Raw genomic sequence first — 22359 nt, forward strand, 5'->3', positions numbered from 1 at the left:
TGTGTCACTGTATTTCTATCAGATGTGATGGAAATAGGAAGGAATCCCTGCAGGCATTCAAGGCCAGGCTGGATATGGCTCTGGGCAGCCTGGGCTGCAGGTTGCTGACCCTGCACACAGCAGGGGGTTGGAGCTGGATGAGCACTGTGGGCCTGTGCAACCCAGGCCACTCTATGATTCTGTGGTTCTAACTGGTGATGCAGCAGCCTCAGCACCAACCTGAGGGCTGGCACTGCTGAGCCTCGTGTCCAACAGAACCGCAGCACTGAGTGCCAACACAGGACAGAGACATCTGGAGCTCCACAGCCATCAGGCAGCACGAGATGTGCTGGCACTGCTCCTCAGCCCAGCACACACACACACCAACAGAGAGAGCCCTTTGTGCTGAATACTTCGGTGATTTTTGGAACCATCCAGTTGCTGTGGTTCTGCAAACCACCACAAGGACAGCGGAGTCAGCACCATCTGTGTCTGCCAGGCTACCACCCCATCCCTGCAGGCATTCAAGGCCAGGCTGGATGTGGCTCTGGGCAGCCTGGGCTGCTGGTTGTGACCCTGCACACAGCAGGGGGTATGGATTGATGAGCACTGTGGGCCTTTGCAACCCAGGCCATGCTGTGATTCTATAATTTCGCACCTGTGTAGTTACTGTGTCTTCTTTTGCCAGGTGATCCAGGATACAGCCCAGCAAACCAAGCACACAGACACCATGAGATGAGCCTCGCACCCACCGAGCTCAGCTCTGCTGCCAGAGATACCAGCAGCCTTTACAGCAGCCTCTACATTCAGAAGCTACTCGCAGCTCCAAGGCTGACTCCCAGCCTTTCCCTCCTCTGCTGAAGTCTCCCTTCTTGTGAGACACAGAGGGAAATGAAGCTGACTCAGCACACCTCACTTCATCTACTATCAGACAGCAGAAGCAGGTCAGGGACTGATGAGCCTCCACTGACTGCAGAGGGAATCCACAGCGCACGAGCTCCTGAGGTCAGCAGCGTGCACATCTCCATCCGCTCAATTAATATAGCGTAAACGAGGCGAGAAATAGGTCAGGAGCTGCAGTTGTTACAGCGCAGCAGCACCCACCCATAGAACCCACTGATGGGGAATTGGGTCTCCAGCCCACACTGTCTGCAGATGCCCTGAAATTCTGCCACACCGTTCTGCAGGAACAGAGCATTCATGGGACCGACATATAAAAACACAGTACATGAGCAGGAGTTAGTAGAAAGACAGCTTGCCCAGAGTCCATACTTACATTCCCACCTCCAGGGACATGCTTAATATTGTCCTTGGAACCACACTTGGACTGAACATGGCTGTAGTTCGCCTTTTTGGAGACTATCTGGACCTGGAATGTTACAGAATGGAAAACAACACAAGGGAGAGGACCGGTTAGCGTTGTGGATGGAGAGGATGCTCCGAACGGCAACAAACACGGAGCTGTGTTAAATTCACACCAACTGCAGAAACAGGGGTGGAAGCAACAGAGAGGAGAGCGAGAGAGAAGTGAACACATGAACAGAACAAGAGCTGCACACACAGTGTTAGTGTGAGAGTGTAGCACTGCCCGGGGAGGTGTGGAGTGGATGGGCCTCGAAGGTCACCCAGGAGAGCCATGGGCTGCCATGTCCAGCAGGGCCGGAGTGGGGCTGTGCTCACCCTGCAGGGCTGGGAATGTCCCCCAGCACCTGTGGGCAGTAAAGCTGAGAGAGCCCACATCCCACTGAAGGCTGCCCAACCTCCCACCCATTGATTCGATGAGTCCTACAGTCATTAAAGAGATGCGCTCTTTATCCTTTAAACTAGTAGGACTTCTTATTACTTTACTTTTTACCAAATCCCAAAGCAGTGCGCTACACGGGCTGCCTCTGATTCCCAGCGGTTAATTGAGTTAGAGTGACAGATCCATGTATACACGGGGTTAGTGACAGTCAGTGGGAGCCGCTGGGCAGCCCTCCTCGTGGCAAAAGCTGAACCCCACAGCACTTGCTGGAAAGAGGTGATGAACCCAAAGCACAAAAGGAAGCACCGGAACGCTCTCACTGTAACAGGTTTCCACCAGCAACTCGTCCCGTTCAGAAAGACTGGATTCAGTGCAACCCTTTCTGAAAAATGCACTTTGGTTGTTGAGTTCATGTCGGTTTACTGCCTTCCATGGAGCACAAACCCTGTCTGCTCATTACAGGCTCTCCCTGAATCCATCTGAGCTGGGGCAGTGGTGGCTGCCCAACATACCAAGCTGTGTTACTAGGCAGTGGAAGGAAACATTGCAGGAAGAGCCCTTAATGCTCTGCAATATCCATGGCAATGCATGGCACTGAACTGCAGCTCTCGCCCTGGTTCCAAGTGAGTGACGTGTAGGAAAAGTGGTCTTAAGGGAAAAGTGGTCCTAAGGGTCTTCTGGCTCAAAATTAAAGCAAAAAGTGCAGATGGAGAACCCTACTCTGAAAATGCTCACAGAATGCACTGAGCCATCATCAGCATCGAGATCTCCACGTGTTTACTGAGAACATCCCAGGAAGGAGCTGGAGAAGTGTTGTGCAAGGGACAGTGACACTGACAGGAGAAAGCAGGAGAGCTTAAGAGAAGGGAAAGTGACTCAAAATGGAAATGTTGTCCTTCATCTTCCATAGAGAAAAGTCTGAAAGAAACTCACTTTCCCATTGGGCTGTTTTGGGACACCCTCTTTTGTTACGGCTGTTTTAGTTGGAGCCATTTTAGGGACTGCATTGGGCTCAGACTTTCGGGCAGCAGCGGCTGATTCTGGCTTTTTCTCTACCTTCCCCTAGATGGAGACAAATGGATGGTTTCAACCAGCACCAGCAAAGTCATGGGCAGGAAAGCATGGGAACCCCAGCTCCCCACACACACAGCACAGCTGCCAACCCCAGAGACCTCCCGAGCCCCAGAGCTCTGTCCCAGCTCCACGGACAGGTCTCCAAGGGGACACCATCACACACTGAAACCAGCGACCCCAACCTTGAATCAACCCAACAGCAGCACAGGAGCACCTCCTTCCCATGGTGGCACCGTGCAGACCTGGGGGATGCACACTGCTGGCACATCTGCTTTGCCTGGAGCTCTGACCCCACATACAGCTGTGCTCCCACTCGGGTTACTCAGCCCCACACCGACTGGACTCAGGCTTGGGGACGAAGAGCTGATGTAATTCTGCAGCTAACCCAATGCAGGTGGATGGAGCTAATCCCATTAAACAGAAGATGGAATTAAAATGTACAATTATAGAAAAATTCACCAACTGCCTGACAATATCCTCTCTTCTGCTGCTGAATCCAGGTGAGCAGAGCCTGTTTTTGCCAGCAGGGATCCTGCATTCCCTGACCCACCAGGAAGCAAAGCCTCAGCACTCAGCACAGAGGCGTTCTGATGCTCTGGAAGCATCCAGCATAATGAAGACAACAAAAAAAACCAACTTTCCTCAAAAGCCAGATTTACCACCACTATGAAAACAACAACAAAACAAAGGGCAGTCAAACAACGTCAAAACACATCCCCTCAAACCAACGCAGCAACCCTGCAAGCCATAGAGCACTGCAACCCTCCAAGCCCACCATGGTTTAAATCACAGAATAGCCTTAAATGTCCTTTCTGAGCAGACACCAGAGGTATTTCTGAACATCAGTTTGGTTTCAATTCGCAGTATGTTGTACTGGGAAGGGCCACTATTCTGCTCACCTCAACAGTCTGCACTTCTTCTTACTGCCACCTCCAGAAACTGTTTTGTCCCCCACCTCCAAGCTCAGGGGACCACACTGTGATAGAGCACAGCTCACACACTCGTAACTCTGCAGAGTAATTCCATGCACACATTGATGCTCCTCGTGACACACAACCCCACAAAAGAACACCCTGACTTCCATGTACCAAAGAGGAGATTTGGGCTCCCAGCACCAACTGCGCTCTCTTGGCATCAGATGGAAGCTGTTGGTTGGGTTATTCGTTCCAGCAGAGCTGCAGCAAAGTTAAGTGGGTGAATTTGTTCCACTCTGTGGAATCTGAAGCCCTCTGACTATAGGCAAGCTGCTGACTCATTCTGTCGGGCAATGATGGGTGCACCTGCTAGACAATATCCAATAAAGATGTTATGATTATGCATATCCACAGAATCACTAGCGCCCTCAGAAGAGGGCTACAGGCATATCCCCAACCTGCACCATTTCCGTGGCAGACACTGTGAAAATGCAATTTAAGCTCATTGCTGATGGACAGACTCAAGTGTTACCTATGCACATACTTCTCCCTACAGCTCATCCAATGCTTCTTTTATTGTGGCCACCATAATTCATCCCAAGGGCAGAAGTGGTACTTGGGGACATGGCCTACTGGGCATGGTGGGATGGGTTGATGCTTGGGCTTGATGGTCTTTTCCAACCTTAACAACTCTATGATTTTATGACCCCGTGGGCTGCAGCTGCATGTGGAGAGCTTGCATCCCATCCTTAACCAGTGACCGTGTCTTTTAGACCCCAAAAGCTCACAGCATGATCCTCGAGTTGGTGTGGGTACAGATGTCCTGGAAGTCCCTTCCTATAGGGACATGGCTTAGTGGGCATGGGTTGATGGCTGGACTTGTCTTAGAGGTCTTTTCCAACCATAGTGATTCTATGGTTCTATGTAAGAGCAATAGATGTAGATTAACTTCAGCTTTAGGTCTGACACGTTGACCACAGTCTCTGCTCCTACACCTGGGAAAGGCTCTGTGGGACGTGCTCCTGAATCCAGATTTCCTGTGTCACAGCGTTACCTCACCTCTGCGCCATCCAACAGACTCAAACCCTCCTTTCAAAGGCAACATTTTGCAACACAGACGAGGTTGGAGCTCCCAAAACCAATTACTTTCTATGTCAGGATGTACAGCAAACGCAGAACCACAACACTGTGAATTCCTGTACATGCGCCAGGAAGGCTTTTCTGGTGGATCCCTTCTGTACACCACGCTCACTGCTTTGTTAGTGCCTTGTGCACAAACCAAGAACCCAAAGGGGAGCTCTGCAGGGCACAGACACGAGAAGAGCAGCGAGGATACAGCCACCAACACCAGCAACGAGCGCCCATAACGCTTCAGAGCTACAGATTGAGAGAACACTGTTACCAAGTCGGAAGAAACGTACCTTTCCTCCACCAGGCTGGTGCTTGATGTTATCCGTGGAGCCGATTTTGGAACGTACGTTTTTCAGGTCGGGAGCAGAAGTACTGCTGGTCGGGCGCAGCGGTTTGGGGGCAGCGCTGGGTTTGGTTGCAGCCTTTGCAGGTGGTTTCTTTGCATCCACAGTGGTGCTGGAGGTGGTGGTTGGTTTGGATGCTGCAGGTTTGGGTTTGGGGCGGCTGGCGGCTGCACCGGGCACAGCTGTGGTGCTGGTAGTGGTGGTGGTGGTGGGAGTGGTGGCACTGCTCTTCACAGTGCTTCCAGCAGCGCTCTTAGGGCGGGCCAGGTCTGCTGCAATGAGCACAGGGACATTGGAGGGATGGGGGGAAAGGAGGGAGGTCAGATGGCACAGCCACAAAGTGCCCCAGGGCCATGACGGCGCACAGCGGTGCCAACAAAGAGGATTTGAGTGGATGGAAACAGCAGAATTACCTGATGGTGACTTTGCAATGGTCTTCTTGGCATCTGCAGGCTTCGTATCAGTCTTGATGGCTGCCCAATGCAGAATGTGTGGTTAGCACTGATAGGACAAGGGGAAATGGTTTGAAACTGAGACAGGGGAGGTTTAGGTTGGATCTTAGGAGGAAGATTTTCCCCCAGAGGGTGGTGACGCACTGGAACAGGTTGCCCAAGGAGGCTGTGGATGCCCCATCCCTGCAGGCATTCAAGGCCAGGCTGGATGTGGCTCTGGGCAGCCTGGGCTGCTGGTTGGTGACCCTGCACACAGCAGGGGGTTGGATTCTATGATACATCAGAGGGGAAAGTCAATGAGCTCGGGTGAGCAGCACAGCCTCCCCCAGGGGTTACCACCGACTGCTTTTGTTCTTAAAATAGCTTCCAGAATCTGGTGGCTCTGACTCCAACATTACGTTCATCTGCCCTAGTTTCATTGCTTTCAAAAGTTTTTCTTTAACTAAAAGCAAAAACAAACTCATATTTGTCCACCCATAACCTTGGAGTCACTGGTAGATCAATGTTAACCAGTGCCAATTTCCTTGCACAGAGGTTACTGCACATTTTGGTGCCTGTTATAACAAAATCAATCATTAAAGTGACAATGAGCCTTTGGGCAAAGCCCAGCGATGCTGACCTGATTACATCCCATACAGGCAGAGGCCACTAAACCAGGAACGCATCTTATCTCAAAGCAGAACAAAACCATACACAAAATCCATCAAGGTAAAAAATCATGGACTGAAATACACAAACAGATCCTTATTTGAATGAGTTGATAACGAGAATGCCTAATTTCCTATAACAGTTTTTGGTACTGGGGGGGGGGGGATTTCATGGCACATCAGCACAGAAAAAGGGGTCAGATAATGATAGGTCAGGTCAGCCTGGATCATTCCACCCAGACTCTGCTAAAAGCACTCAATTAAACACCACAGATAAGACACAAGCTAATGAGATGAAACGCACCGGAATAATTTAATAAGGCCTTAAGGACAGATACATTAATTAAAGCCAACCATGTAACAAGGCCCTCTTGAACCAGATGGATCTCCCTCCTTGAGACCCCAGGACTGGGAGAGGTGGCAGCAGGGCAGGGCACTGTTTGGAATGAGGGTGTGAGGAGCAAACACTGACACATAAAGAGCTGTGATTGTTTCTGCTTGTGGCAGCAGGGACCAGGAGCTGGAACCACACTCACATCAGCAGCGTGTGATGCTGAAGACCTGGTAAAGCTACAAGGAAAATGGTCTGAAATGGTGGGTGAGGACATTGGAAAGACAGAGAGGTGATCCTACACAAACAGAAATCATTTTCACACTGAGGGAAAACCTAAATATAGATAAACAAATCAGCCGAGCACTGACTATAACTCACAGCTCTTCTCTGGTAGGGAGAGTGACCGCCAGCACCCAAAGAAGTGATGCCACGTAACTTCCAAAGAAGCCACCATCCACACCTTCATACAGTGAGAATGATAAAACATCTGGGCAAGCCACAGGGAAGTGGCAGGGTCTGGCTTTTAAAAGGTGAAAATCAAGAGCAGATGTCCTTCTGAAATGCCATCTTCAGCCAGAAGTTATTATCTGGCTTAACGTTACGCTGTGAGAGCCCATGTGATGAGACCCAGCTCTCCACCCTCTCTATCAGAGCATCGTCTTGGAGCTGCATCTGCTCTGCCTGACCTGCAGCGGTTCGTGTCTTTGCAGCACCATTCACCCTTCACTGCACCAACAGTTTGTCCCCTTCCAAAAGAAGCCTCCCTTCCTTCATAGGGTCGCAGAGGGGTTGGGTTGGAAGGGACCTCAAAGACTGCCTTCTTCCAATCCAGTGCTGCAGGCAGGGCTGCCAACCCCAAACCAAACACCAGAGGAGGTGCCCAGGGTGCCACACAAGCTGGCCTTGAGCAAATGGAATGGGGCTCTTCATCCAACCCTGCCTCCCTTCAGCATTCCCAGACCCAGGACAGGCTCCTGGTGGAGCTCCTCCAGCTGCCCTCAAGTCTCCATCACCGCCCCGATTTCCCCTCTGCACGCCGGCCGCGTCCCACACCCTCAATAGCACAGGAGTCCTTTCCGCTGCACATCTTGTCACTTGGAACAACCTCCCTCTGTCTCTGCACCAGTGACTCCATCTCCTTTCAGATGTCATCAGATGACACTTCTCCTTTGTCTGCGTCTCGGTTTTGGAAGGAGGAATTAACTCAGCTGAACTCATTAAAATGTGTCGAGCATTCTGTGCTGCAGTTTGCATAACAGAGCAAACAAAACGAATCCTAACAGAACGTCCACAGGAGTTCAGATATGCAGCTCCTGCAAAGTGCAACACTTCCTCTGCACAGGATTCATCACATTTTCCCCCCGAGCAAAAGAAGCGCGGGATGTACATCCAGTGTAACATATTTCTGCACAGTTACACCATTCCTCTCAGGAAATACGGGTTATGAGTTCATGCTCTGGGACTCATAGAGCAAAGCATGTAATGTGCATTGGTTCTTAGAAGTTCACTGCTAAGTTTAAGGGTTGGAACCAACCCAAGCCATTCTATACTACCATGGCATTCTGGTAAGTGATGATGAGGTCCAGCCACGTGAGAACACTTCAACACGTTTTCACCCGAAGTTAAATCTCTTAAACCATTAAGACAGGTGAAAATAATGCCTTCAGGAGGTCAACATGCTGCTGTGTTGGCTGTGTTAAGCTCACGGGGAGCTCCCTCATGGCAGCAGTGCCCTGGATGGACACAGGTTTCGGGTGAAGCTGATGTGATTTCCAAGCTCTCCAACCCTTGGTCAAGTGGAAAAGCCACCAGACTCCAACTGGAGACAGACTTCAGACAGCAGCTGAGTCCTTCCTCATTAATCAAACACACTCAGTAGTTGCATTAACCCCGAATCATCCTTGCTTGCTTATCAAGAGACTGATTTCAATCAACTGGGAGTCACAGGCTGATGACAACACGGCTACTGAACACGGCAAAAAGCTGCAGTCTGCTACGTGACTGACACATCCCTTTGCACAAACCACTGCTGCTACTCAACTGAAAACCAGCAGCTGGATAGAAATAGAAACAAATGAGGGCATGCTTACATGTCGGCCTCTTGGGTGGGGAGGCAGTGGTACTCTTCGCCCCAGCAGCTGCAGTCACAGGGGAGGAGGCCGTTGTCCGAGGAGCAGCAGTGGTGCTCCTGGCAGCAGCACGAGGAGCAGTGGATGATGGAGGCTTTGAGAGTGAGGTCCTCTTATCCGGGCTCTTTGCATCTGTGACCTGGAAATGGACAGGTTCTGTTACGGCCAGCAGCCCACTGACAGCCTCTTCAAAGTGTGTGCCAACAAAAGGCATGAACTAAACGGGTTTATTTTTCTCATGTAGAAGGTATTCTTAAGTCTAGAAGGTAAATCCTTGAACACCAGTAAGACACAGATAGGACCCTGTTCAAACATGTACTGAGCAGAGAAAAGAAGAGGCGAAAAGTTCTACTTGTCAAGTTTGATGAGAGCAGAAAATTCGGTAGATCTAAAAATCACCTTAATATCAACAGGATTTCAGGCAAAAGCTGCTTCCATTCCTACATGGTTTGAATGTGAAGGGCTGGGGAGGGATCCCCCACATTTCCATGTCTGTATGCTCCAGGTCTGCAGCATGCAGAAAGGCCACATAAATCAGTGTAGGGAAGATCCAAGGGACATTCCCTGATGCTGACACTGTGCGTGGATGCCTTACTTGAGCTTCCAGATGGAACACTTTAAGAACTGTGCACAGATGATCTCTTAGAGGAGAATTACAAACCTACAATGTTTGCTAAGCCCATAAATGTACCAGTTGTCTTTACACAGTTTTATAATGGCTATAGAAGCGTAGAAGGACAGGCTGGAAGGGACCTTAAAGATCATCCAGTCTCCAGCCCTTCATACAAAAACAATCAGTGGGAGATACTGAAATGGTCAAACTGTTTTTCCTCCTTCAATATTAATACTGAAGCTCTCCATTCAGCTTTTCCATGCTTCTGCCTGGATTTAACAGTTATCTTGGGTTTGCAGTGTATCTCTATCTCAAAATGATAAGTAATAGAGAAACAGAGAAATATATTGCGTGCTTTGTGACAGTTCACAAGGAAAATCATGGGAATGCAGTCAAGTTTCATGTTCACCTTTGTGAGAACTAAAGGCCTGAGACCTGATGCTCTATGTGGGTTATTGGAAGCTGATGCCAGTAATTGTAGAGCCACAGGATGGGCTGAGTTGGAAGGGACCTTAAAGATCACAGAACCACAGGATGGTTGGGTTAGGCTGGAAGGGTCCTTTAAGATCACAGAGCCGAAGAATCCCAGGATGGCTGGGTTGGAAGGGACCTTAAAGACCATAGAGCCATAGGTTGGGTTGGAAAGATCCTTAAAGATCACAGAACCACAGAATGGTTGGGTTGGAAGGGTCCTTATAGAGCCACAGGATGGGTTGCATTGGAAGGGACCTTAAAGACCACAGAGCCATAGGATGGTTGGGTTAAGTTGGAAGGGGTCTTTAAGACCAAAGAGCCAAAGAATCCCAGAATGGTTGGGTTGGAAGGATCCTGTTCCAGCCCCACTGTCTGCCCTGGGCTGGCTGCCCCACAGCTCAGGTCGCCCAGGATCCCCCCCACAGCGTTGGGCACTTTCAGGGATGGGCACCCACAGGTCTGGGCAGTGCCAGTTCCTCACTGCCCAACAACTGCACGCCTTCTAACACAGTAAAGCACATTTGCTGCCTTATCCTTCCACCATCAGCACTAGTTTTGACTCCTGGGCTGAACTGTGGGCACGTGAAGCTCTCAGAGCTCCCCACAACAGCACGTCAGTACTCACCTTTGGCTTAATCTCTTTTGCAGTGAGGGTGGAGGGCCGCGTGGTGCTGCTGGTTGGGCGCTTGGGAGTGGTGGAGGCAGGAGGGCCCGCCGTGGGGCTGCTGGGCTTTTTGTGGGGGCCAGGAGCGGCAGAGCTCGGCCGCTTGGGGCTGGTGGTGGCCGCAGGCCTGGCTTTCGTTGCCGTGGGCTTTGCTGATGATGTGGATGCTGCAGGCTTTAATGGGTTTTCAAAAAGCAAAATCCGGGATCGAAAGAAAACAAAAGAAAAACACAACAAAAATAAAGAGCGCACAGTAAACTGAAACATCAAGCTGCAAGAACGTAAGAAAATGGCGATTAAAATGAAAGAAAAAGAATTAGCTTTCTATTTTCTGAGCCCAACAGAGATGGTAACGAAGCAGCAGCATCTGAAGCAACAGAAGGAAGCGCTGCTAACATGGGACTGGTGATGGCTGCTCCTGGCATCCAGTGCTGCGTGCAGGAAGCAGGATGCTGCTCCAAATTACGTGCATACGGCTGATGGCAAATTGCAGAGCTGAGCCCATCAGCTCCAGCAGCCCCATGCTATCTGCAGCAGTGTGGGCTGTGCCAAGGGCTGCAGGCGGCTGGAGGCAGAGCTCTGCCATGCTTCAAAGCAGCTCGAAGGCCAGGGAGCAAGGGGCCCTGAGCAGGACCTCCCCATGCTAACTGTAATGAAATTACACCATAAATATAATGTCAACCAGGAGAGCATCGGAGCAGCACGGCTGTTACCAAATACCTCCACCACTTCTGCATCGCAGGTGCCAACCAGAGAAACCTCTGAAATTAAAGCTCACCCCAAATCATTACACCCTTTTTCAGCCAACTTTGCTACAGGGTTTGCAACTGCAGAGCTGAAGGCGTTTGCTTCAATAAAATGGTTCCCCAATGGCGGCTCAGAAAACAGAACTCGTGGCTGTGGCTTAAGAAGCAGCAAGGCCAGCAAAGGGGCAGTGTGGAAGCAAAGAGGGTGGAGGTGAAGGAGCCCTACCTTCGTCTTCTTCTCGGGGCTCGGGGGCAGCTCCTTGTTGGGGGGTGCTGTGATGTCATTCCCCGTCACGGCATCGGCTGCTTTGGGTTCCTCTGGTTTTGCTGGCAGAAAAGAAGAATGGAGACGTCAGTTTGAGCCTTTTTTGATGGTTCGGTCTGCTGGGTGGTTTGTTTGAAGCCTTTTTCCCTACTATTCAATACCGTAAGAAGAGAAGACAGAATTGGAACAGTTATGGCTTGGCTATTTTTGGGAATATTTCCCCCAAACCAGAACACCCAGAGGAAGAACATCCTCCCTGTTACAGGATGAGGCCAACACACTCGTCCAGACGCCATCAGCACCCAATTGCTCGGCTCATGAAGGAAATCCAGCTGCCCAAGGCAACCTCTGCGTTAAGTAAAACCAGCAAACCTCCCCATCCTCCAATGCTATCACGTTTTGGGACGAAGCTCTGCCATCTCCCAGCACAGAGCACTGAGCCTCGTGTTGCTCATCCCCCCATCACCTGCAGCTCAGACAGAGCCCATCAGTGCCGGACGCCGCTTCCCACAACAAGGCCAGGGATTGTCTGCAGCCAATGGACAGCAGCACAACAACCCCAACAGTGGGACGTTGTTTTCTGTGCCTCTGGAAAATTGATGATTCTCTTCCTGTTTTCTTGCTCAGAGACGGCTCCGCGGTGCCATGAAGCCCTGCTTTGCGGCTGATCTATGCTGGCTCTCTTCTACTTCTTCTCCCACACCAAATTTCAATAACCCTCACTTCTCCCTTGCCCATTTTACCCATGGTAACACCAGGAGGAGTGACTGCTGTTGGCCAGTGTGTGCTGTGGAAGCACAGCCCTGTGCCCACAGAGCTCCCACTGCAGAGCTGTGTTTGGAAGCTGCCCCTGTGCCATCAGCCACCACTGAGAACGACCCTCCAGCCCTGCACTGTTATTACTGCTGTGCACAAAACCTCTCCCCTGATGGCAAACCTGGAGCCACCCAACAGAAGCTGCTCATCTGCTTGGGACCTGAAGTACTGAAGCAAGCTTTGCTTGCTTTTTGCATCACAGCAAACTGTTCCATGTTACCTCACCAGCTACAGAGCACAGCACAGTTCACCCGTGAGCAGCCCCAGCAAACACCCCAAGCAACTGGGCAAGCACAGAGCTCCTACACAACCAACAGAGCACAGATCTTTAATGGAGGACAGCAGCACCACCAACGGATGGAGCTACACACGGGGTGACGGCCCAAGTTATGGACCCACACCTGGGAACAGCACTGAGGATGGGGGAAGGAACCCAGATGGTTGAGGGCTCTGCTCGTTACAGCCCCAATAAGGGGGTCCCACCCAATAAGGCGTCCCACCCGCACACAGCCTTGTGGATGGCAGAGGAACCATCCTGTGCTGCCTCCATGTAATTACCAGCCCAACACGCTCAGCAGCCCGCCCGCTGCCACCCACCCTTTAATGAGGAGGGTGCTCTCTGCCATCCGGAGCACTGACCTGCCTGGGAATTTGTGCTCACTGCGGGGAATATTGGGAAGAGCTGCCAAACCTTAATCAGATGCGTTCATTAGTCTGCAAGAGTTACTGAGGAGCCCTTCAGCTCCCCCTGCATGGCAGCAAACCTCAGGAGTGCTCCAAGGACATGGGCTCCGAGCAGCCACAGCACACGGGACCTCCTTGGAGCACTGGTGGACACAGGTTGCCCAAGGAGGCTGTGGATGCCCCATCCCTGTACCCCCAAGATTCCCACACCATGGGGCTGCTCCTCCAATATTTGACTTACATACAAAGGGATGGATTTGTTTTGCCCACTTGGTTCTCTTCTCCTGCCAGAATTCTTACATTTCATCCACACTGCCCTGTTCTCATGGAACTCATGCAGAACAAAGGCCCTGGCTGGCTATCTCCCAAGCACCACGCAGCAACTCATGCAAGAGAAGTACTCCCAAAAATTAATTCTCCAAGTCAAAAGGAACAGAGAAAGACCCCTTAAGTTCATCTTTGAGGGCCACAAGCGAGTATTTCTATTTCCTGCTACCATGGAGAGCAAAAGCTCCAAAGTGAAAGGGAAGGTAAGTGAGAGCAGTGACCACATAACCATGCATTGAGAAGGTCAGCTCTGCCAGGGCTTGCTTTCCTTTCTTCCCTGTTTGTTGGTTAGTCAGAATCACAGCATGGCGGGGTTGGAAGGGACCTCCAAGACCATCCAGCTCCAACTCCTGCCACGGGCAGGGCTGCCAGCCCCTAACCCCGACACAGCTCAGGTGCCCAGGGCTCCACCCAGGGATGGAGCAAGAAGAAGCAAAGAGCCTTTCAGTGGGGACCACAGCCTACAGCAACCCCCTCCTGTCCCACCTGCCCCACTTTATGGGGTCTGCACCCCGTCCTTGGCCTGGGCCAGCTCCGGGATGGATTTACAGCCACATCCCCACGCAGCTCAGCCCCAATCCCCAGCGAGGGATATCAGCGGGCTAAGCTGAGCTAAACATCATTCACTGCAACAGCCCTGGAATTCTCATACGGATTAGAGTCATCAACAGCAAATCCATTAAGAGAAATAGATTAAGCAATAAGGCAGTGGCCATCTTTACTCTCTCTCTTCAATGTAAACAACCTCAGAAACAAAACCAGTCCTCGCTCGACGCGGGTTTTGCCCAAAATATCACAGAGGCACAAGCTTCCCTCCTCACCCATCCTACTCACAACTCGTCATTTAAGCAGTAACAACTCATCGTTTAAGCAGAAATGCAACTCAAAATACAGCCCTCTGCTTCCTCCCTCCCCAGAGGAGGCCAACCAAAGCATCTCCATGTAGAAGAGCATCTCCCACTTGACACCCATGCAGAAGAGCGGAGCATTTCTTCTCCAAAGAGTGGCTGGGTGCTGGCAGAGCTGCCCAGGGTTGGGGTCACCATCCAGGGGTGCTCCAGGAACGTGGGGATGTGGCAGTGGGAGACGTGGGCAGTGGGTTGGGGGTGGGCGGGTTGGATTGGAAACCTCAGAGGGCTCTTCTGACCATAATAATGATTCTATAATTTACTGTGGCACCTGACATCAATGCTATGATTGGTGCTGTGATCAGAACCGAAGGAGCACAGTTGATGTCCTCTTTGCCAGCCTGGCCCAGCCCAGGCTGATCTGTTACTACTTTTACATGGGAAAGGAAGACCTACATCACAACTTGCTCTTCTGCAAACCAGCTACCAGCCATACCTACCTGCATGGCACAGCCAGCAGCCAGGTTTAGTTACAGTGACCGATATGTGTGGGTGACCCCAAAAGTAATGCCTTTTATTTATTTCCATGGAAACTACAACAGATACAAAGAGCACAATGACTCTATTGGACAGAGCAAATTCTCAGCTCCTGCACTGCCCTGTGCTGCTCTGTGCTCCCCCCACTTTAAGGCACTTCCAGAGCTGAGCCTGTGCCTCCATGGCAATGGTTTTAAGGAACTCATCTGAGCACTGGAACCAACGCAACACCTTGGATCACTGAATCACAGAATGGCCTGGGTTGGAAGGGACCCCAAGGATCACGGAGCTCCAACCCCCCACCACAGGCAGGGCCACCAACCTCCCCATTTCAGAGCAGCCCAGGCTGCCCAGGGCCCCATCCAACCTGGCCTTCAACACCTCCAGGGATGGACGGGGCATCCACAGCCTCTGGGCAGCTGTTCCAGCACCTCCCCACTCTCACAGTACACAACTTCACCCTGACATCCACCCTCCATCTGCCCTCCTTCAATACAAACCATCTCCCCTTGTCCTGCTATTCTGCTCATCTTGGACCTGTTTGAGTTGGAAGAGGCCCTTAAAGACCATCTGGTCCCACTCCCTGCAGTGCACAGGGACACCCACAGCTCCATCAGTGCTCAGAGCCCATCTCCTGACCATGGGTATCTGCAGGGATGGGGCCCCACTATCTCTCACTGCAACCTGTGCAGCACCTCACCGCTCTCAGTGTAAGCTATTTTCTTATCAAACCTTTCTTATCAGTCTCCCACATTCTCTTCCAGCTCAGCCCCTGACAGACATCAACACTGTTCTGTGCTTAAGGCTGAATGCCAAACTGGACTTTACAGGACCCTGTATCAGGCTCTGTTCATCACCTGTCTCTTGACTTTCCCTTCCACCCTACAGTCCTTCTCTTCCCCTCTCTCTCATTCAATGCATGATTTCATCTAGCAAGGAACTCTGTCAGCAAAGCAGTCACCAACCACCAACATCCCCTGAGCAAACATCATTACTTGGCTGCAAGGCAGTGGGGCTGACAATTCCTAATCCCATAATTAACTTTAATCTGTTTAAATGTGGGGTGATGGCAACCAGAGTCTCACCCAGTAGGGACGGACGGCTCAGATGGTCCTCAGAGCACAAGAACAGCGTCCTGCTGCTCATGGGCTGTTGCAGGAATGAGGCTCATGAAGCCAGGACGAGTTCACTGATGCACACACATCGAGCTGAGCACTGGGAGCGACAGTCAGGGCTGAGCCTGGTGCAGCAGTGCCTGGGATTGTGGATATTTCAGAGCAAAAAGTCTCTGAAATTGGAGGAAATTGAAAGAAAGCAGGAAAAAAAGCAGTGGGGAACGGCATCGCTTTTGTATGGGGTACCATCGGAGCTGATATTTTTGGTATGTGCAAGAAATCACACACTGGCTGCTTCTGCAGCACACGCACATGAATCAGATCTATTGTTCAGCAGAGGAAACAATGCAGCCTCATGCTGTGGCCGGGGTCTGTGGCCAATGCTGATGTGATAAGGGAGGAGAGCACAGAGTGCAGGTCAGCTCTACCAGCCCAACCTGCAGCCACTGATGCACTCTGTGCCAGCGGAGGGGGAGCAAAAGCTCAGCAGAGTTTGGAGCATCTCATACACACCCAAGGAATTTTGCTCTGTTTTCTTTTGCATTCCAACAATTCTTTCTAAACTGTAGATATACAAAGCAAAAAAAGCCAGTCTATTGCTTCTATTGCTACATTTTCATAGAGTCATTAAGAATCACAGGATTACAGCACGGCCTGGGTTGCAAAGGCCAACAGTGCTCATCCCATTCCAACCCCCTGCTGTGTGCAGGGTCACCAACCAGCAGCCCAGGCTGCCCAGAGCCACATCCAGCCTGGCCTTGAATGCCTGCAGGGATGGGGCATCCACAGCCTCCTTGGGCAACCTGTTCCAGTGCACAGAGTCATTAAGGCTGGAAAAGCTCATGAAGTTCATCAAACCCAACGACATTTTCTTCCAGCAGAGAATAAATCCAGAGCGGGTTTCTTAGCAAGGTGCTGCACAAAGCAAACCTGACCTGTCCGATCCTTCACTGCTGCTCTTTGGGCAGGGAATAAGGCAGTCACTCTCAATGCCTTGCCCAGGAGAGCCCAGCCAGCTCTGCCAGCACCAGCTCACACTCAGACCTGCACCGTGAGGACCATACATCAGCTATTAAAACACAAACCACAACAGGAAAGAACTTCCAAGTGGGATGCTTACATCTTGGTGATATGAAGAGGTCATCTACCAAAGGCAAGCCGAGCAGAAGGCCCTGAACGGCTCCATCTTTCATTGACCTTTACATTGCTGAAGCTCAGCCCCCTGGGGGAAAACACGTCAATCCACTCAAAAGCATTTCTTCTGTCTCTCTGCCTAAAACATCCTGTTCATCTGTTCTGAAATGGCCCTACAGGACAGCCAGCCCAGCCACAGCACACACCCGTGTGTCCAAAGCAACCAGAGGACCTCTGGAGGTCCCTTCCATCCCAAATGGCTCTATGATACCTCACCAACAACATGGACTGTCACTGCCAACAACCCTCAGCATCAGCAGACCCCAACAGCACAGAATTCCCTGAAGTGAAAGGTGCACTGCACAAATACAGCATTCTTCCTGCTCCCCACTTTACCCCAACATCACTGGTACTCGTGGCTGAGCTGCCAAGCACAGATCCTCTTATGCCCCAAACCATCCCCTCTGCCAGCGGTGGGACCTGCTGTGGGTCTGTGGCACCTCCATTAACCCCTTAAGGATGGATGTCTGCACCCACAACATCCAGAAGTGATGCTGCTTCATCACACAGCTGCCAGGACGACTTGAAATCTGCACGCCAAGCAGACCATAAGGAGTAGGGTAACCCATAAGGAGTAGGGTAACACTGAGAGATGGGGAGTGGTGGTGGTGTGTCAGAGCTGGGAGGTTCGTGCTGTCAGAGCTGTGCTATGTGGGGTCTGCAGTGAGCCCTGGGAACTGAAACACCTCGAGGAAATCACAGAATCAGAATCATAGAATGGCTGGGTTGGATGGGACCTCAAAGATCATCCAGTTCCAACCGCTGGGTGCAGGTTACCAAATCAGGCATCGGATCAGGAAATGAGAGACGAGTGAAGGGCATTAGAGACAGAATACAACTGTGCTGAACGTGGTTACTGAGAGCTGGAATGAAGACCAGAGCAACTCGAGGGCTGCCACGCTCCTGGGGTGACTAACCAGCCATTGGGTGTCAGCAGCACGCCATGAGCCATGGCCAAACCCACGGCACAGCACCTGCCCTGCTCTGCGTGCCATGGGGCAGGGGCAGCCCAGGACCACCCCCACAAAGCATGCCAGAGCCCACTGACCTGGGCTGCCAGTCCCTGAGTGCTGTCACCCTCCCCTCGCACAGCAGGCATCGTAACCTCAAGTTTCTGTGATTCCTGCTCCGAAGGCTGAACCAGCACAAGGAGCTTCTGTTCGTCACCTCGGACAAACAGCACAGGGTGCTGAAGGCTGAGCGGAACAGGGCACTGCTCAGACAGCTGGGGAGAAGCTGACAGGTTTTAAGTCCCACAGTGGGCTGTGCCAGACCCTCAGCCATGTGCACACTGAAGTCTATGTGGGCTCCCAGCAAGCAATTCACACTGACACTAAAGCAATGAGTTGTTTCCATTTTCCTCCACCCAAACATCCACCTTTGTCACCAGCACCAGCCTCCAACCAGTGCCACGAAGCTCCAACCCCCCACCACAGGCAGGGCCACCAACCTCCCCATTTCAGAGCAGCCCAGGCTGCCCAGGGCCCCATCCAACCTGGCCTTCAACACCTCCAGGGATGGACGGGGCATCCACAGCCTCTGGGCAGCTGTTCCAGCACCTCCCCACTCTCACAGTACACAACTTCCCCCTGACATCCACCCTCAATCCACCCTCCTTCAACTCCAAACCATCTTCCCTTGTCCTGCTCTTATCTGCTCTTTCACAGAGTTGACTCCCCTCCTGTTTGCATCCTCCCCAGGGAGGTAAAAATTAGCAACATACCATCACGTGGCGAATCCTGCTTGGGAGACAGAGCGCTCCGCGCATCGCTGACCTCAATTTCTTTCCTTTCCAGCAGAGCAGCTTTGCTGGATTCCATCTCGGTGCTTTTGCTTTTCGGAGGCTCAGTGCCGGCAGCTCCCCCGATGGCATCTCTCTTCTCCCCCTTCCCCTCCTCCCTCCCTCTGTCGAGGCAGCCCATCTCAGGGATTTGCTCCAGCTTGCTCTGATAGGCACCGGGGCTGCTCAGCTCCTTCCTGCCCACCCCACCACGCTCCTCTTTCTTCTTGGCCGCTGGCTCCTCGGCCGCGCACTCCGGGTGCTCCGGTATCACCAAACTGGGCAGCTCCGTGCCCAACCTGACGCTGGCTGCTTGCTCTTCTGCCACCGTCATTGACCTCTTGATGGCAGCGCTCGGCTTCCTGGCCGTGGGGCTGGAGCACTGGCTCAGGCTGCTGCTGGGGGACAGCAGCCCCGTGGCCACATCTTCGCGGAGCACCGGCTCCGGATACTTATCAGCCAGGTTAAGGGTTAGGGGCACAGACAAGTGCGAGCACTCGGACATGGCACGCCTCATTGCCTTCCTCTGCTGGGCAGCCCTGTTCAGAAAACCATCATCTGCGAAGCTCAGCTTGTCCTCCATCTCCTCCTCCATCTCGGCGGCGTTACTGAAGTGACTTTTGGCATCATCTTGAGCCAGCTCGACGGTGGTGGTTGGGGGCTCCATCTTCACGGTGGTCGAAGAAGAAGAGAATCCACTCTGCACATAGTTGTCATTAACCACCCCGACCACACAATAGCTGGGGGCTCCATCTTTTTTCACGGCTGCTTCATTACAGCCCGACTCGTTAGGAAGGACAGGGTGGAAATTGGGGTTCCAGACGCTGATCTCCTGCTCCTTGCTGCGCTTGCTGGGATCGCTCTCAGGCACAGACAGCGGGCTGGGCTCTGCCTGGCTCCGGCTCTCCACCCCGGCCCTCCCGGCTGCCTTCTCCTGGTCGGTGATGGCCGTGGTTTTGCCCAGCCCAGATTTCTCAGCCCCCGTTGGCCCCACATGGAAATCGGTTGTTTTGGGGTTCACAAAGCTCCCCTCGGCCGCTGGGAACGTGTCGGCAATCAAAGCCCAGCTCTCAAGGTGACCCGCAGCCGCCGGGTACGCTTTGCCTGGCACCTCGATTTCTCTTTTGTCTTTCTGAGCTATTTTTAGCTCTTTGTCTAATTTGCCTTCAAAGAAGCACAGCTTATCCTCATCCGTGAAACCCGCGTTCTTCACCAGCCCGTCCTTCATCGGTCCCCCGGAGTTCACATTCAAACCAATCTCATTCAGCTTCCCCTCCGTCCTCTGCCATTCGAATTCCGTTCTCCCGAAGTCTTTCGGGCTCTCCATGCAGCGGAAGGCTTCCGAGAAGCTCTCGGTCTTGCCCTTGCACAGCTGGCTGTACTCGGACAGGGCTGCGGGCTGCTGGTTGGAGAGAGACATCTCCGGAGCTCGGCGTCTCCCGGCGCTGTGCGGCTCAGCCCGGCTGCGATGCTGCGCGTGCCCCCAACTCACGGCAGCTCCCTCCCGTCCCCCCGCCCCTCTCCCACCCCTTCCTGCCCACCGCAGCCACTCTCTGAACCGCTGCCTGTTGGAGGGGGGGTGTGGGGGGGTCCGCCCCTGTGCTCCTTGTTGGCTCTGCAATTTGCACAGTGGCGGTGGGGGTCGGGATGGGCGCTGATGGGGAGATGATTCTGTAAGACCAGCACTTCTGGCAGCCGCACGCAGCTGGAAATGGTGCCTCCTCCTTTCCCTCCAACACTCTGTGTTACAATCAGTGCCTTTACATTCATTAATTCCCACCGACCAGCTGCTCTCGGGGATACCAATGAATGAAGGTCAGCGTTTGCCTCCCCTGGAACGAACCCTAAACCCACACAGGAGCCCACCCCCAGCACAGTGTGGAGCAGTGGCTGCCAGCAGAGGGGCTTTGTTTGCAGCCAACATTACCGTGCGCTTCTGGAGTCAGTGACCACTGTGCTGCAGGGAGGGCTGTGGGGCTCACCCAGCACAAAGGGCACCGCTCCTATGGCAAGCGGGCCGAGCTGGGCAGGACCACATCCCGAACAGCGGAGGGTTTGTGGCTTTCAATAGCACGAGCCTGACTTCTTATTTCCCACATTTAAATAAAAAGAAAACACAACACACTGAATGGGGTTTTGGAGCTGCCTGTCTTCTACCGCCTTGAACGCACACAGCACACAGCTCCGTGCACAGCCCCGCACCCACCCACGCTCCATGCCCTTAATGCTGTCCATTCTTACACGATGGACCCCTCCGAGCCATCAGCACCTGGACCAGCACCAGCACCCCCCTATGGGCAGCTCCCCCGAGTCTGAGTGAGCGCAGCGTATTTGTGCAGCCTGTGCTACGCCCCCTGAATTGAACCTGCTGGGAAGCGCTGCCATCCACACAGCCAGCCCCGGCTTTAAGTCGCTGCTATATTTAAAAGCAGTGACTAAGGAGCTGTAAGTTAGATACATCTTCCACGGCAGCCTCTCATTAAGCAGAACGCTGCCGCCCACCAGCTGCATCGCTCAAAGGGCCTCCACGGCTTCTATTTTAAAATAAACCATTCCCGGGTATCCTCCAGTGGAAATGGCAGCCTGGCTCCAGTCTTGCCTTTGCTCTCTTAACTGAGGTGGGATTCATGTTTGCAAGCACTTCCTCGGAGCACGGCCCCGAAAATGGAGGAGCCCTGAAGCCATCTGGTCCCATCTAAGTGCTGCTACTCCTTTGGGTGCCCCCACCACCTCCGTCTCACCCGCAGCACTCAGCAAGAACCAGTTGGCCAACATGCACAGCACGGGGCCAGCAGCCCCATTGCAGAGCTTCAGTCCCCATTCTTCCTAAAAAGTCTTGCAAAGCTTTCATTTATTTAATCACTATAGCAGACACAGTGTTAGGCAATGGAAGATAAGCAGGAAAGGATGGGTGGATGACTGCTATGGGGGTCACGGTGCAGCCGCGCTCCATGTCTGGGAGCAGTGATGGCAGCGCCCGCCCCGCATCCCAGCCCTGGCAGATGGATGAGCGCAGTGTTTCTATTTTCGCTCCACTCCTGAAGCTATCACTGATCCCTCCTAATGCCTTTGCTGCATTTTTCTTCTTTTTTTTAATCCAACACAACCATTTCTGTGCAGTCCTTTGCGCCGGTTTCTAAGGCAACATCGCTTTCCAGGATGAGCTCCTCCTTGCCAGCGTCTCCAACAACATCATCTCTAATTAAGCATCATTACCAATAACAGCTGCTGATGAGGCTGACCAGCCCCATCCCTCACACAGCACTGCCGGGCACACTTGCAGGGCCGTGAGCTCACACGCCTGCTGGGACTCCCACCCCATCACCATGCAGACAGGACCTGCAGTGTGTCACAGCGCTCACACACCTTATTTATCCCCAATCTGAGGGGTATCTCTGAGAGATATAAAGGAGAAGCAGAATCCAGCCATCATAGCTTTGAACCACGAGGCACGGAGCCACGCTCAGCACAGGCTGACTGCTTAGAGGACAGGATATCTGCAGCCCAAATCCCACCTGGAACAGAACAGGGCAGTGAGGCTGGGAGTG

General features: G+C 52.5%; 1 protein-coding gene across 45 annotated transcripts in view; it reads right to left on the reverse strand.

The window, feature by feature from the left end:
* The window catches only part of MAP4 (microtubule associated protein 4), an 88252-nt gene that overhangs the window by 6867 nt on the left and 59026 nt on the right, over window positions 1–22359 (reverse strand). For 9 of the 45 annotated variants that reach the window (XR_014943673.1, XM_085540714.1, XM_015852720.3 and 6 more), the window contains 7 exons: window positions 11472–11572; window positions 10461–10673; window positions 8710–8887; window positions 5600–5659; window positions 5133–5458; window positions 2657–2785; window positions 1256–1348 (listed from right to left, as the gene is read on the reverse strand). Coding sequence is in view for 43 of the 45 variants with exons in the window: in XM_085540714.1 (XP_085396840.1) it covers window positions 1256–1348; window positions 2657–2785; window positions 5133–5458; window positions 5600–5659; window positions 8710–8887; window positions 10461–10673; window positions 11472–11572 (1100 nt within the window). In the remaining 2 variants the exon portion in view is untranslated. The remainder of the gene's footprint in view (window positions 1–1255; window positions 1349–2656; window positions 2786–5132; window positions 5459–5599; window positions 5660–8709; window positions 8888–10460; window positions 10674–11471; window positions 11573–22359) is intronic. The other 36 variants (XR_014943674.1, XM_085540720.1, XM_085540721.1 and 33 more) reach the window with 10 other exon arrangements.

Source organism: Coturnix japonica, chromosome 2 (genome assembly GCF_054131305.1).
Source record: "Coturnix japonica strain WE chromosome 2, WE-NBRP24, whole genome shotgun sequence".
Taxonomy (NCBI): domain Eukaryota; kingdom Metazoa; phylum Chordata; class Aves; order Galliformes; family Phasianidae; genus Coturnix; species Coturnix japonica.